This window comes from Mustelus asterias, chromosome 14 (assembly GCF_964213995.1).
Source record: "Mustelus asterias chromosome 14, sMusAst1.hap1.1, whole genome shotgun sequence".
NCBI classification, from domain to species: Eukaryota; Metazoa; Chordata; class Chondrichthyes; order Carcharhiniformes; family Triakidae; genus Mustelus; species Mustelus asterias.
In genome coordinates, this window is record NC_135814.1 from 62,069,369 (window position 1) to 62,085,255 (window position 15,887).

The 15,887-nt window shown below is 45.1% G+C and overlaps 1 protein-coding gene across 3 annotated transcripts in view; it reads left to right on the forward strand.

Moving 5' to 3' along the window:
* itga4 (integrin alpha 4) overlaps positions 1-15,887 on the forward strand; it is a 162,476-nt gene that overhangs the window by 104,642 nt on the left and 41,947 nt on the right. For all 3 annotated transcript variants that reach the window (XM_078228518.1, XM_078228515.1, XM_078228516.1), the window contains one exon: positions 5,730-5,880. In XM_078228518.1, coding sequence (XP_078084644.1) covers positions 5,730-5,880 — 151 coding nt within the window. The remainder of the gene's footprint in view (positions 1-5,729; positions 5,881-15,887) is intronic.

The following is a 15,887-nucleotide window of genomic DNA, read 5'->3' on the forward strand; positions in this document are numbered from 1 at the left end:
ACTGGGCAGAGACAATGTGGAGCCTGAGCTGGCAATGGCCCTTTTATTACTGTGGAACCAGGAAGAGCACTCACTCCACTTACGGTGCACATTCTACTCATGATCCCTTAAAATTGCAAATGGGGTCTGCACTTCAGCCAAAGACACCCAGGCAAGCCCCAGTGTAGGGCCATCTCAAAATGACAGTATGTCTTTCAGCCCCATTTTGAGACAATGTCTGTCCCATTAGTATTAAGTTCAGAAACTTAAAATTGGCCCAAATGAACACATCATGAAACAGAGCTTAGAACTGCTATTTTAAAAGCATTGGGGCAGCACAGTGGGACACTGGTTGGCACTGCTGCCTCACAGCACCAGGGACCTGGGTTCGATTCTGGCCTCGGCTGACTGTGTGGAGTTTGCACATTCTCCCTGTGTCTGCGTGGGTTTCCTCCAGGTGCCCCGGTTTTCTCCCACAGTCCAAACATGTGCATGTTAGGTTGACTGGCCGCGCTAAATTGCCCCTTAGTGTCAAGGGGACTAGCTAGGGTAAATAGGTGGGGTTATGGGGATAGGGCCTGGGTGGGATCGTGCTCAGTGCAGACTCGATGGGCTGAATGGCCTCATTCTGCACTATAGTGATTCTATGATTTACTTCTTCACTCTTTACAACCTCAGGACTGTCCTTTGCTAGTTGGTTTCTTAAACAAAACTCCTTTCAGTTCCGTGTGCCATGGTATCAACAAGACCAGGCAGAGTTAGGAAGCATGCACAGAAATTTATTACAAGTATGCTTTTCCCACAGCTCAAAAAGGAGAAAAACATGTTTACTAATTTGCAAAGCATATTCCTTGGATGTTTCCATTTAAACAGATTAGTTTTAATTTCCACATGCAAATTACTGCATCTTCCAAACAACCTAAGTATTTTGTCTGCAATATCACGTAATGTAAAAATTACTTCCTTTTAGGTAGGATTCCACTGCCACCTTTTAATGACTTGTGCATCTGTGTCCCCAAGTCCATCTGCTCTTTAGTTTTAGGTAAATAAACCATCATTCGATAAAATACAATCCCAGTTCTGTTGTTAACATGCATCTTTTTAAATCTGGCTGCATCATTGGTCGATAATGTACTCCCAATAATATAGCAATGTCTTTCTGTTCCTCGGCTGAATCTGAAAGGATTCAATTTGGGTCACTTGCCTGGTTAAATCCTGATGGAATAATGCTGTGATGCTTTTTGTCTAATTAAACCATTACCAATATCCCACTTTACTCCCCCTATCTCATTCTGAACATTATATACAGGAATATTTCATTGTCAGTCCTGACCAAGGGACAGCCAGACTTTAATTATTGCTGTTATGTAATGATTTTATATTTTAATTAATCGTAGTTCCATTATTTGTTTCTTAAGGACTGTGTATTAATATATGCACATTTTAGTACGGATTCCCGTGATTTGGCAATCTTCCTTTTTTTGTCTTCCGGTATCATAATTTGTTTTCCCTCTTTTTGTCCTATTCCGTTTCTTTAAAACCTCCCCTTAAGCTACTTACCTGAGGGGTGAATGCCGACTCCGATGGGAGTGCGGTAGTGTGTGTGAATGCTGGCTCTGATCATGGGGTGATGCAGAGCCCTGAGACCTCCGTGGTGGGGTAGCAGGAGGTGACATTTTGCTTTGATCAGGACGCCCTTTAAACATGGCGTCCTGATCTCAGAGCAGCCGGACTTTGCCGGTATGTTTAGGCCCCGCCCACCCTACATGACTGCGTGAAACATGTCCACCTGTTTGTGGCAGAGTGTGGTAAGATCTGGAGAGAAAACCAGTCTGTTCTTCTCGCCGGAACCAACACTCTGCCATTTTTTGCGACGATTCCTCCAATGTATGATTTATTTTTCTGTTACTGCATTTGCAGTCTTTAAGTTAAATATGTAAATGACTAGGTAGGTGGTGATTAGAAGTGGAACAACATGATGTAAGATATTTTGCAGAATAAAGAGGCTGAGCATGGCTGGACTCTGACCACCTCTTGCTTATACCTTAATCCTGGTCAATTTCCCAGAGACAGGTTAATTACATATAGAGGGCAGGTATTGAGCCAATCTTCATAGAAATCATAGAAACCCTACAGTACAGAAAGAGGCCATTAGGCCCATCGAGTCTGCACCGACCACAATCCCACCCAGGCCCTACCCCCCTTTCCCTACATATTTTACCCATTAATCCTCTAACCTACGCATCTCAGGACACTAAGGGGCAATTTTAGCATGGCCAATCAACCTAACCCGCACATCTTTGGACTGTGGGAGGAAACCGGAGCACCCGGAGGAAACCCACGCAGACACGAGGAGAATGTGCAAACTCCACACAGACAGTCATGTGTGACAGACAGTCTTATGGCACCTAGTGGGGTCCCCATCCCAAGCAAGTTGGAAAAGGAAATTGCTGCAATGATATGGCTTATCTTTAATAAAAGCTTAGAATCTTTAATTCATTTACATTCTGCTTAGCCACAGTTTTGTGATCAGTAAAATCAGAGTGGACGGCTGAGCCAATTCCACAAGATCTGTCTTAGTTGTATTTGTCATTTAAGGTGTAATTTCTAGTTTGTATTTGTCCACGATTTGCCTGTTAATTCATGTTTAACTCCTGTGAATTTGGGATGTTGAAGGAGAGGCCAGATAGCATTTGTGTTTGCTTTGTTCACTCTTGTGTAGCAAAACAGACTATTCTGTTTTAAACTGTGGGAATCTTGTGGCCTGTGCTTTTAGCAAATCACTGAAATTTTGTTGACTTTAAAAAGAGTTACCGGCCTCTAGCGAGATCATTATAGCTGCTAAAGCCCCCACAGATGGGAATCTTCGGAAGCTGCTGAATTAATGTGAACTGTCACCTTTTGTCTTCCTATCTTGCTGTATAAAAGGACACAGGTTGAATGAGGTGCAGCTGGGTTTTTAACCACATGCTATTTATGCTTAGCATAAATGGTGCTAAGCCGTATCCCTATCCCTGCAAAAAAAACAATTTATATTTACAGGATATCAAATTTCTCCATTTTCATAAAAATTCCACAGACTTTTAAAATAATAAACTTCAGAGCTTCCCATATCCATATCTTAATATGTATTTCACTCACTGTAAAATTATTAAAAATGAAGCCTAATTGGTGCATTTTATTTCCTGTTTTGCTGACTGTATGAATTATTTGGTGTGATTGGCTACTTAGTCTGTTTGATTTGTTTGAAGCCTCCATTTTTACTGGATATTGGAGATCCCCTTTCATTGGTGCTAGAATCAAATTAATTGAGGAAAGGTGAAATCTAGGCCACAGGGTTCACTAGGTTTTTGTAGGCAGCTTTCTAAGATTTCAGCTTCACTGCTGAGTGCAAGTTCCTGACCGTACATACCCACCCGTACATACTTCAGCAGAAATATCACCCACCCAATGTCATTTCTGGCAGTTTGGTGAGGAACCAGCAGAATAACTCCGCACCCAATTCTTCTCACAGCTACGTTCAGCTCACGTTGAATAACAATAACATTGAATCAAAAGTGAATAAATTAGATGCTGAGATGTATATGAGAGGATCGACTTCAAACAGTCCTGACTTCTCCTCTCACCACTCATCTGTAAACAGAAAGGTGATTTGATTTTGTTTTTCCCCTTTATAAGTGGTGTGATCCAATTTTTAATAATAGCTCCACAGCAAACTCGAGATAAGATAAACCCAGAAGGTTTGTTTATTCACACACTGAAAACGTGGGAGTGGGGTATTGTTACATAGCTCCCTGTACATTCATTCAATAAAAGGGGGATGGAGAAAGAAAGATTTACAGGGCAAAGACCACAGAGAAAAGCATTATTGCTTCTGGTGAACGCAGGGTCCAGAATTAAAATCCAATGATGAATTCCTTCACAGAGAGCAGCAGGTTGAAGACTGATGCTGGATAATTCATTTGTTCAGTAGAATTGACTTACACAAGGAGATAAGCATGCAGAGACGTATTGGTCCTGTAGGTAATGGTATAGAAGTTCAGAAGTCCGAGATAGTGCAGATGGGAGCCCAGCATTCAAACCTGGGCATAGCCTTTGTTCTGAGCTGCTGTTTACTAGATGGAAGATAGCAGACTGCCTTGCCGCCCAACAACACAGTACAATTGACTCTCCCAGCCACGTTGAGTGACATGACATGACTCCCACTTCTCCAGTTAGTCTTTGACGACAGGAGAATATTACTTCATTTTGGTTCTTGAAATTCGTAATGTTCCAACCATTACAAATCTAAGGAGGTTGCAGGATCCTTTGTCCCAGCAGACGAGGAGACTCTGTTGGCTAAGCCCAGCATATGAAACGTAGATAGCCTTTGTATAATTTTCTTTAAATTGGGTCACTGTAGCATTAGGGCCATTAGCATCTCTTCAGAGATAACGAGGTGTCAGCTTGTCAGATGCTGCCAGAATGTTTATTTTGTTTACGGTTACAGGCAAACATAGCTCCAGTCATTTTGAAAGATCATTGTCCAGTTTTAAAATTTTAGGAAGTAGCCATGATGATTAGTGAGATCTTAGCTCCTGCTCGTGAGCTGATAGCTGCTTTTCTCTGATAATAGCAAACATCTCGAATTCAAGAAGGTATTATAAAGAGGCCGAATTAATATCTGAATTTGGATTTTTTTCTTAGGAAGTGAGAAATAGACAGTACTATGATAGGTCAAAATACCAGTAGTTACAATAGCAAGAAAAATAAATTCTGGAAGCTGTGTGTAATCTATTCTCACTTCAATCACAACACTGAATTATTTCGCTGTCCTGTTTAGTTTGAATTGCAGTAAATTATTTCAGTGCCAGTACTTTGCATGAGGATCTGACTTTGTTCTATGCCAAATAATTTTTATGGAGGACAGAAAGAAGATTATTCATCAGTGGAAGTCTTTAGCGTACCCTTGTCACGCTCCCAGATGCACACCTGGTGCTCTGCTGTATGCTTGGCACCAAGCTGATGGGCATCTCAGTGGCAGCACCATGGAAACATCATCACGAGCCAGATAACACATTCTCCGGGAAATAGTTGAAATGTTAATCTTTGCCACAAAAAGGAATGTAAAATTTTTGTTGAAAGTGAAAATGCATTTTCCTGTTCTGGTCAAAGTATACCTTTCCGGTATACTGTGTTTATCATTTACAATTATTCTGAAACCTAGTAACGTACAATTGTTATCACCTTCTGCTTCTTGTCTGTGTGCCAGATCTCTTCCCAAAGGTGTTCAGTGACTAATGTGCTGGTTAAAAGCCAGAATATCTTACAAATGTCTTGCTTTTCTGGCAGGGAAGCAGTCATGGTACCTCAATACTTGTGTCTATATTGAAAGCTGTGACTTGACTTTCATAGCAAATGCAAGATAAGATTGACAGTATTGAAATCAGAAGAATACGAACATTATCTTTGGTTGATCATTTTCAAATCAAGCATCTTTCTTGTTGATCTGCATCTGGATTGTTGTGGAGACATTTGGGATTGCGCATTGGAAGACGAACGTGATAGGGATAATAATTGCCTTAAACTTTGTTATATATTTACCTCTATTCTACAAAAATATTCAGTTGTTAGAATAAAATGGTAGTTTTCCCACTTTACATTACGAGCAGCCAACCTTACCCAATGAGAATGTATATTGTCATGGTCAGTAAATCTTGGGCAGCATGATGTTTATACAGCAATATAGATTTAATGGTTTTGTTTTCTAGGTCCCATGCAAACAAATCTTACCTGGCAGTTCAGGAAGTGAAGTGGATTATACTGAATGTATCTCTGTTCAATGCAGGGGATGATGCTTACTCAACTACTCTTAATATTAAATTTCCTAAGGAACTATATTTCATCAAAATGGTCGAAGTGGTAAGTACAATGTGAATGTAAGTGGTAATTAATAAATCTAGCTTGGTCTCTGGATGTCAGAGTTAATATGTTCTATTTTGATTATAGGGTGTCTTAACACAGGCCACGTGGAGATTGAAATGTGTCTTTGCTATTGTTTCAAATAGGCCATAGTGGTCTGAATTTCATTCTGATAATGGCAATGGCATTCACTGTCATCACACCATGAGGATGCACGGTTGAGGTTGTCTAGAATATAAGCAATCCCACTCTCATTCTATTCGTTTCACTGTAAAACGTTACACCTTGTTGAGTCAGGTGTGTATGCTTTTAACTTCATAATTACTGCTTAGACATCCTGACTGGCCCCGAAAAGCTAATTTTATATTTGTGGACTGCCAAATTTCTCCATCATGATGAAAAAGTATTTTTTCAAAGAAGTTGAGATTATAATAATATTATAGCTTTCATCTAAATCCAATCCCAATCATTTATTTTGCATTCTGAAAATTGAAAGTAAAAGGAATAGGTGTTTTTAATTTCCTGATTTGCTGTCTGTGAGAATACTTCAATATGTTTGGTTACTTACCCTGCTTACTGACATCATTGTCGTGCCTGAGGATCCTCTTGACTTAACTTTAGATTTAAATTGATGCCAGGAAAGGGGAATTCACCCTATGGAGATCGCTGAAACATTGTGGACAACTTCCTACGCGGTCCTTTCTAAAAATGTATTCAGATTACAGTATATAGCGTGCCGACCTAAATCAGTGTACCATTCGGGCAGATCCTTTTGTTTCCTTTCTCAACTCCACCCCAAAGTTCAATTCCAGTGTGGGTCTGCTCAATGGAACAGGAAAAGAAGATGCAACTGTCTGGTCTGCCTGTCAGACACCGGGGCCACTTGGCAGTGAGCAGGTTCAGTAAGATTTAAAATACCTGAATGAGGAGGATATTGATGTTTGTAAAAATGGTCCTATTTTAAAGTCATAACCTGCTCTAAGAATCCCAGAGACCTTCCAATCCAGGGTCAGATGTCAGCACCATGTTTTCTAGTGCTTGTGAAACTGGTACATGTGAAAATTTGTTCAGGACGGATCAGACTTCTAAAATGGAAGCCCTTCAGGTTCAGAAAGGTTCCTGGCGAGTCTTTGGGTCCCCCAAAGCTATGTGAGTGCTTTGTATTTATGCCCTTGGCTTGAGGGATCCTGGCCACTGCTGCAAGTCTCAGCGCTCCTTTGTCCTATCTGTTTGTGGCCTCTGACAGAGTGATCTGACTGTGTGATACACGCAGCATCTCCTGTTACAGCTGGAAAGGCTGAAGTGAAAAAGATAACAGTTCCACAGCGCGGCACGGTGGCACAGTGGTTAGCACCGCTGCCTCACAGCGCCAGGGACCCCGGTTCAAATCCTGGCTTGGGTCACTGTTTGTGCGGAGCTTGTACATTCTCCCCATGTCTGTTTGGGTTTCCTCTGGGTGCTCTGGTTTCCTCCTACAGTTCAAAGATGTGCAGGTTAGGTGGATTGGCCATGCTAAATTGCCCCTTAGTGTCAGGGGGGCTAGCTAGAGTAAATACATGGGTTATGGGGATAGGGCCTGGGTGGGTTTGTGGTCGATGCCAAATGGCCTCATTCTGCACTGTAGGATTCTATAAGATGATTTTAAGCATTCCCCGTAGTCCAGGGAGCAGCAATACCAATAACGTGCTCTGAAAACATTGCTCACATTTTGACAGCCGTGACAAATTCCACCCCAACAGCTGAGATGATCCACAATATTCTAAAGCAATTCATGATATTTTAAACAGAACAACCCACAATATTCTATTTTTAAAAAGTAAATATGCATTATCTCTCAATGTTGATGGATTGTTGTTTTAAAAAAGTTCAGGATCCTGATTTGCATCTTTGCAAAAACCAAGCTGCTCTTCCTTGGGCCATACACTATCTGTGCACCAAGTTCCATCCTTTGTTTTTGTTTATGAACACACTAATGGGCAAAAACATTCCATGCACCCATATTCAGAGGTGGCAGGAATGACAAAAATGCTAGAAATACTCAGCAGGTCTGGCAGCATCAGTGGAGACAAAAACAGAGTTGATGTTTCAGGTCATAGGTCAGGATCTTATGTTTCCAGCACATCCCTTCCCCATCCCCAGGTGTGTTTTGGGCAGGGTGGAGGGCATGTAGCCCATGTCAGATGAATAGCCCATCACTCCCTGCTCACTGCTAACCCCAGTTCCCATATACTGGGCATGGGGAGGACACCCACTACACTAATTAATGGCCACTAAAGGCCCTCAATCTGTCTGCCTGAGTGGAAAGGCTGTTTTTTCACCCATGTTTATGAACGAATGGAACAGAAGGGGGTTACATCCTTTGGGAGGGGTGCCCTGTGTGTGCATCAGGGGCGCACACCCTCAAATAGTACCCCCCCACTTTGTGCCTCTCTTCCAAAACCCAACCCCCCCCATCCCCACCTGGGGCAAGCAGCATACTGCCTTCCCCCCCATAGAAACTAGCCCAGAGAGCCAGTTACAGCACTGAAGAAAGCCATTCGGCCCAATAAGTCTTTGCCAGCCTCCCACTGAGCAATCCAGTCAGTCCCAGTCCCCAGCGTGTACCCTGTGAACACTGCAAGTTTATTTTCTTCAGGTGTTTGTACAATTGTCTTTGAGATCATTGATAATTTCCACATCCTCCACGTTCGTGGGCAGTGTGTTCCAGGTTGTTACCATTCTCACATTACGCCAATTGGGACTGAGCCAGTGCTTGATATTAGTTCAGCACGCTTCCTTGCTTTTGAACGATGTTCGCCTATTTCTGAAGCCCAAAAACCCATATGCTTTGCTCCCCACTTTCTCAATACATCCTGTCAGCTTCAAGGGTCAGTGCGCGTGTATTGGACATCCCGCTGTTCCAGCACACTTTTCAGAATTGTGCTCATTAGTCTGTATTGTCTTTTCTTGTCCCTTCTGCCAAAATGCATCACCTCACACTTCTCCTTATTAAATTCCATCTGCCATTTGTCTGCCATTTTGTTAGCTTATTTATGTCCAGATGCAAGCAATTCATATCATCCTCACTGTTTACCACTCTTCCAAGTTTGGTAGCAGCAGGAAATTTTCAAACGTTACTCCACCTTCCAAATCCAAGTCATTTACACTTAACAAAAAAAGCAATGATCCGAGCACTGATCCTTGGGGAACACCAGTGCTCCCACGCTGCATTCTGAAAAACAACTATCCACCACCACTTGCTGCTTTCTGCCCTTGAGGTAATTTTTATAATGTGGAGATGCCGGCGTTGGACTGGGGTAAACACAGTAAGAGTTTTAACAACACCAGGTTAAAGTCCAACAGGTTTATTTGGTAGCAAATGCCATTAGCTTTCGGAGCGCTGCTCCTTCGTCAGATGGAGTGGATATCTGCTCGCAAACAAGGTACACAGAGACACAAAATCAAGTTACAGAATACTGATTAGAATGCGAATCTTTACAGATAATCAAGTCTTAAAGATACAGACAATGTGAGTGGAGGGAGCATTAGGCACAGGTTAAAGAAATGTGTATTGTCTCCAGACAGGACAGTCAGTGAGATTCTGCAAATCCAGGAGGCAAGCTGTGGGGGTTACCGATAGTGTGACATGAACCCAAGATCCCGGTTTAGGCCGTCCTCATGTGTGCGGAACTTGGCTATTAGTTTCTGCTCAGCGATTCTGCGCTGTCGTGTGTCGTGAAGGCCGCCTTGGAGAACGCTTACTCGAAGATCAGAGACCGAATGCCCGTGACCGCTGAAGTGCTCCCCCACAGGAAGAGAACAGTCTTGCCTGGTGATTGTCGAGCGGTGTCCATTCATCCGTTGTTGTAGCGTCTGCATGGTTTCCCCAATGTACCATGCCTCGGGACATCCTTTCCTGCAGCGTATCAGGTAGACAACGTTGGCCGAGTTGCAAGAGTAGGTACCGTGTACCTGGTAGATGGTGTTTTCACGTGAGATGATGGCATCCATGTTGATGATCTGGCACGTCTTGCAGAGGTTGCTGTGGCAGGGTTGTGTGGTGTCGTGGTTACTGTTCTCCTGAAGGCTGGGTAGTTTGCTGCAGCCAATGGTCTGTTTGAGGTTGTGCGGTTGTTTGAAGGCAAGAAGTGGGGGTGTGGGGATGGCCTTGGCGAGATGTTCGTCTTCATCAATGACATGTTGAAGGCTCCGGAGGAGATGCCGTAGCTTCTCTGCTCCGGGGAAGTACTGGACGACGAAGGGTACTCTGTCCACCGTGTCCCGTGTTTGTCTGCTGAGGAGGATGGTGCGGTTTTTCACTGTGGTGCGTCGGAACTGTCGATCGATGAGTCAAGCGCCATATCCTGTTCTTATGAGGGCATCTTTCAGCGTCTGGAGGTGTCTGTTGTGATCCTCCTCATCCGAGCAGATCCTGTGTATACGGAGGGCTTGTCCGTAGGGGATGGCTTCTTTAACGAGTTTAGGGTGGAAGCTGGAGAAGTGGAGCATTGTGAGGTTATCCGTGGGCTTGCGGTACAGTGAGGTGCTGAGGTGACTGTCCTTAATGGAGATGCGTGTGTCCAAGAATGCAACCGATTCTGGAGAGTAGTCCATGGTGAGTCTGATGGTGGGATGGAACTTGTTGATGTCATCATATAGTTGTTTCAGTGATTGTTCACCATGACTCCAAAGGAAGAAAATGTCATCGATGTATCTAGTGTATAGCATCGGTTGAAGGTCCTGTGCGGTGAAGAAGTCTTGTTCGAACCTGTGCATGAAAATGTTGGCATATTGAGGTGCGAATTTGGTCCCCATGGCTGTTTCGTGTGTCTGGATGAAGAACTGGTTGTTGAAGGTGAAGACATTGTGGTCCAGGATGAAGCGGATGAGTTGTAAAATTGCATCTAGAAACTGGCAGTTGTCGGCGTTGAGTACTGAGGCAGTTGCAGCAATGCCATCGTCATGGGGGATGCTGGTGTAGAGTGCCGAGACATCCATTGTGACGAGGAGTGCTCCTGGTTCAACTGCTCCATGTGTGCTGAGTTTCTGTCGGAAGTCCGTAGTGTCGCGACAAAAGCTGGGGATTCTTTGTACAATGGGTTTCAGGATGCCCTCGACATCGCCGGAGAGGTTCTCGCACAGGGTCCCATTGCCCGATACGATGGGACGGCCGGGTGTGTTTGCCTTGTGTATCTTCGGGAGGCAGTAGAGATCTCCAACGCGGGGAGTACGTGGGATGAGAGCACGGAGGGTGCTCTGAAGGTTCGGATCAAAGGTCTTGATCAGAGTGTTGAGTTGACAGGTGTGTTCTTTGGTCGGATCTGTGGGTAACTGTCTGTAGTGTTCCTCGTTGTTCAGTTGTCGGTACACTCCTTTGCAGTAATCCGTTCTGTTCAGTATGATGATGGCCCCTCCTTTGTCTGCTGGTTTGATGACAATGTTGCGGTTGGTCTTGAGAGCACGGATTGCATTGCGTTGTGCTTGGGTGATGTTCGGGGCTGTCTTGTGAGTGCGGCTGATGAATTTGGTGTTGACGCACCTCCTGATGACTTGGGCATACATGTCAAGTCGAGAGCAGTGGCCTTCCGTAGGACCTTCAACCGATGCTTAATGCTCCCTCCACTCGCACTGTCTGTATCTTTATGACCTGGTTGGCTGTAGAGATTCGCATTTTAATCAGTATTCTGTAACTTGATTTTGTGTCTCTGTGTACCTTGTTTGAGAGCAGATTTCCACTCCATCTGACGAAGGAGCAGCGCTCCGAAAGCTAATAGTATTTGCTACCAAATAAACCTGTTGGACTTTAACCTGGTGTTGTTAAAACTCGTACTGTAATTTTTATATCCAGTTGCACACTGGTCCTCCTATAAACCTCAATTTGGTTAACCAATCTTTTATGTGGTACCTTGTAAAACACTTTCTTAAAATCCACACAGACAACATCTACCACATTTCCTTCATCAGCCTTCTTTGTTACTTCATCAAAACATTCAATCAGATTTGCCAAGCAAGTTGAAGAAGGCACCTCATCACCATCTTCCCAAGGGCAATTAGGGATGGGCAATCAATGTTGGCCCAGCCAGATGCACCCACATCCTGTAGTACCATGGGTCTGTCAATGCTACATAATGCGACATGTATCCGGTGGCAGTCAGTACTCTGCATGCGCTCTGAGTGCTCCTGAATATGGCACTCCACACGGTTATTCACTGTCTCAGTGGAGGAGCTCATGCATTCAGACCCTCTCTGGTGGCTCACATGAACTGAATGGACTCCTCCAACCCCACCCCATGTCTCCACACTATCTCCAGAAATTCTGGGAGCTCATCTGTGGCTTATGACTCCTGAGGCCCAGCATCTGTGCCCAGCTGAGGTTGGTTGTTCCTGTCCTCCATGGACATCTGCCCACAGCTGTTGCCTCTGTCTCCGTGACATTCTCCTGTTCACTCGTGACATGCTCATCATCTAGTGCCATCCTATCTACATGCGTGAGGATCTACTGAGGTGACAGTATTGGAGCTGCTGGAGGATACACTTGTAAAGTGTGAGGCTGATTGCTTTGAGGTCTCCTCTGGTAATTAGCCCAGTGCAGAAAGAGTAGTCTGTCTTCTGCCTTGGTGTTTGAAACTGCGGTTGACACAAGAAGTGATTTGAATCCTCAGCAGTGCTGAGGTTTCCTAATGCAGCTTGTCTTTGGCTTGTCATCCTGTGAGGTGGAGTGCAATACATCCACTTAATGAGAGCAACCCAGTCTCTATTCATCATCTCCATCAGGGATGCCAATCTCACCTTCCTGGACTTGCTCATGGTTGGTCACCCAGGCTGTCTCCAGTAGTCCCACTTTAGTGGAGGTGACGATGTGAAGGCAGCGAACCCCTTCAACTTGAGCCTTTTTGTGGTCATTGTGAACCCTTTTCTCCTGCATGGACAAAAGATGGAAAGAGAAAATACTGCTGACCTCAATGGACAATACCAGTGCTTCATTGACCCAAGACAGTGCATGTATCTGTGCTGTCAATTCCTCAGCAGCACCAGGGCTCTGGGCCTTGCTGAGGGGTAAGTGCCCTGGGAACACATGCTTCCCATGTTCAGGAGCAGAATGCACCCTCAGGCTCCTCAGTTAGTGTTCTGCTGGACGCTGAATACACAGAGACCTTTGCGGGTTGGGTAAAGCACTCACCAGAGTGAATGTCATTGAGTCTCTCCCTGCATTGCAGCCAGTTGCTGGAATTAACCCATGTGGGGAGCATGGCAAGCAGACCTTGGTTGCCAGGTTCCAGGAGATGGCCTCATTTAAAGGCACTCGGTGCCTGATTGAGGGACCTGGCATCGGGGGGGGGGGGGGGAGGGGGGGCGGGGGCTCTCCACAATCTCTCCACAACCTCTCCACAATCTCTCCCTGCACTGCAGCTAGTTGCTTCTGAACATAATCTGTTTGCTCATGGTGTCCGACACCTCAACCACTCCAGTGTGGTTCAGGGAGTTGGCATCCTCATGTCACCCCCCAGAAAGAGGACACCTCTCCCTCTCCTCACTGCCTGGAAGAGGAGGCCTGCATCAGCAATGCCACATTCAGCCCTGCTTTGGGGTCCAGCTCTCTGCTTCTGCTGCTTCATGTGAAGCAAATCTCTAAATCAGACAAATTGATGTAATGTCAGTCAGGCCCACTCTCTTTCAGTCCTGCCTCCATTGCTGCCCTTCTTGCCACTAATTAGCCAACCTTCCCTTCAGTTAACAGGCTGGTCCCAGGTAAATCAGGGTCTGTGACTGCTTCTGCTCTTGGGGTGAGTGGGATCAGCAGTTGGAAACATATCCTGAGGCCCATTTCCCAACCCCAGCAGGAAAATCAGAGCTGGGGATCTCCTGCAGAGGGCACTGTTCCATAATGGATCCTTCACACTGCGTTCCAGTGCTAAATCTGGTCGAAAATCTTTGGCCGAGTGTAATGAATGGCTGGCACCATCTTAAATCAGCACCATTATATTTGGCAGAAAGTTTGGGGAGTAATATATTAGTGCTCTGTTTCACTGCTTACTCTCAGTCATTTTGCTGGTGGTTTAAATGCAGACCCAGTAGGCTGATAGATCATATGGAAAGAAAACCTAGGCCAGAATTTATGCTTAATGACCACTTAAGGGGCTTTTTCTGGCCAACCTCAATTTTTAGGCTGGTGGCTGTATCATCGATCAGAGGGGAACCCAAACTTTTACAAACTTACATCCCGGGTGGGGGAGTGAGTGAAGGACGTCTCCATTAGGAGCCTTCTGCTGACTTGGGGTGCCATCCCCTTAGAGCCCAGGAACCTCCAGAACCCTCCCTCGCTGTCCACGGGGATGGTGCCAAAAGACTGGAGAATGACGAATGTTGTTCCTCTGTTTAAGAAAGGGAATAGAAATGACCCTGGTAATTATAGACCGGTTAGTCTTACTTCGGTGGTTGGTAAATTGATGGAAAAGGTCCTTAGAGATGGGATTTATGACCATTTAGAAAGATGCGGATTAATCCGGGATAGTCAGCACGGATTGGTGAAGGGCAAGTCATGCCTCACAAATTTGATAGCATTTTTTGAGGAGGTAACTAAGTGTGTTGATGAAGGTAGGGCAGTTGATGTCATATACATGGATTTTAGTAAGGCGTTTGATAAGGTCCCCCATGGTCGGCTTATGATGAAACTGAGGAGGTGTGGGATAGAGGGAAAGTTGGCCGATTGGATAGGTAATTGGCTGTCTGATCGAAGACAGAGGGTGGTGGTCGATGGAAAATTTTCGGATTGGAGGCAGGTTGCTAGCGGAGTGCCGCAAGGATCAGTGCTTGGTCCTCTGCTCTTTGTGATTTTTATTAATGACTTCGAGAAGGGGGCTGAAGGGTGGATCAGTAAATTTGCTGATGACACCAAGATTGGTGGAGTAGTGGATGAGGTGGAGGGATGTTGTAGGCTGCAAAGGGACATAGATAGGATGCAAAGCTGGGCTGAAAAATGGCAAATGGAGTTTAACCCTGATAAATGTGAGGTGATTCATTTTGGTAGGACTAATTTAAATGTGGATTACAGGGTCAAAGGTAGGGTTCTGAAGACTGTGGAGGAACAGAGAGATCTTGGGGTCCATATCCACAGATCTCTAAAGGTTGCCACTCAAGTGGATAGAGCTGTGAAGAGGGCCTATAGTGTGTTAGCTTTTATTAACAGGGGGTTGGAGTTTAAGAGCCGTGGGGTTATGCTGCAACTGTACAGGACCTTGGTGAGACCACATTTGGAATATTGTGTGCAGTTCTGGTCACCTCACTATAAGAAGGATGTGGAAGCGCTGGAAAGAGTGCAGAGGAGATTTACCAGGATGCTGCCTGGTTTGGAGGGTAGGTCTTATGAGGAAAGGTTGAGGGAGCTAGGGCTGTTCTCTCTGGAGCGGAGGAGGCTGAGGGGAGACTTAATAGAGGTTTATAAAATGATGAAGGGGATAGATAGAGTGAACGTTCAAAGACTATTTCCTCGGGTGGATGGAGCTATTACAAGGGGGCATAACTATAGGGTTTGTGGTGGGAGATACAGGAAGGATATCAGAGGTAGGTTCTTTACGCAGAGAGTGGTTGGGGTGTGGAATGGACTGCCTGCAGTGATAGTGGAGTCAGACACGTTAGGAACATTTAAGCGGTTATTGGATAGGCACATGGAGCACACCAGGATGATAGGGAGTGGGATAGCTTGATCTTGGTTTCAGATAAAGCTCGGCACAACATCGTGGGCCGAAGGGCCTGTTCTGTGCTGTACTGTTCTATGTTCTATGTAACCCCCTCCCCATTGAGCCTACCCACTGCCCCACCCCCAGGCCCTACCTACCCCCACCCCACTCTCCCCTTGACCCCTGCCACTTACTTTCCTCCGGTTCCTGGCACTTACTTCCCGGCAACCAACTGCAGTGCCTCTTCTAACCACTGCGGTGCTGTTCCTGAATGACTCGAGATCTGCCAGCCAATCCCATTGCCCCAAGGTGGGGCTTCCTCCTGTGATGAACAGAAGTCCCACCTTCTGC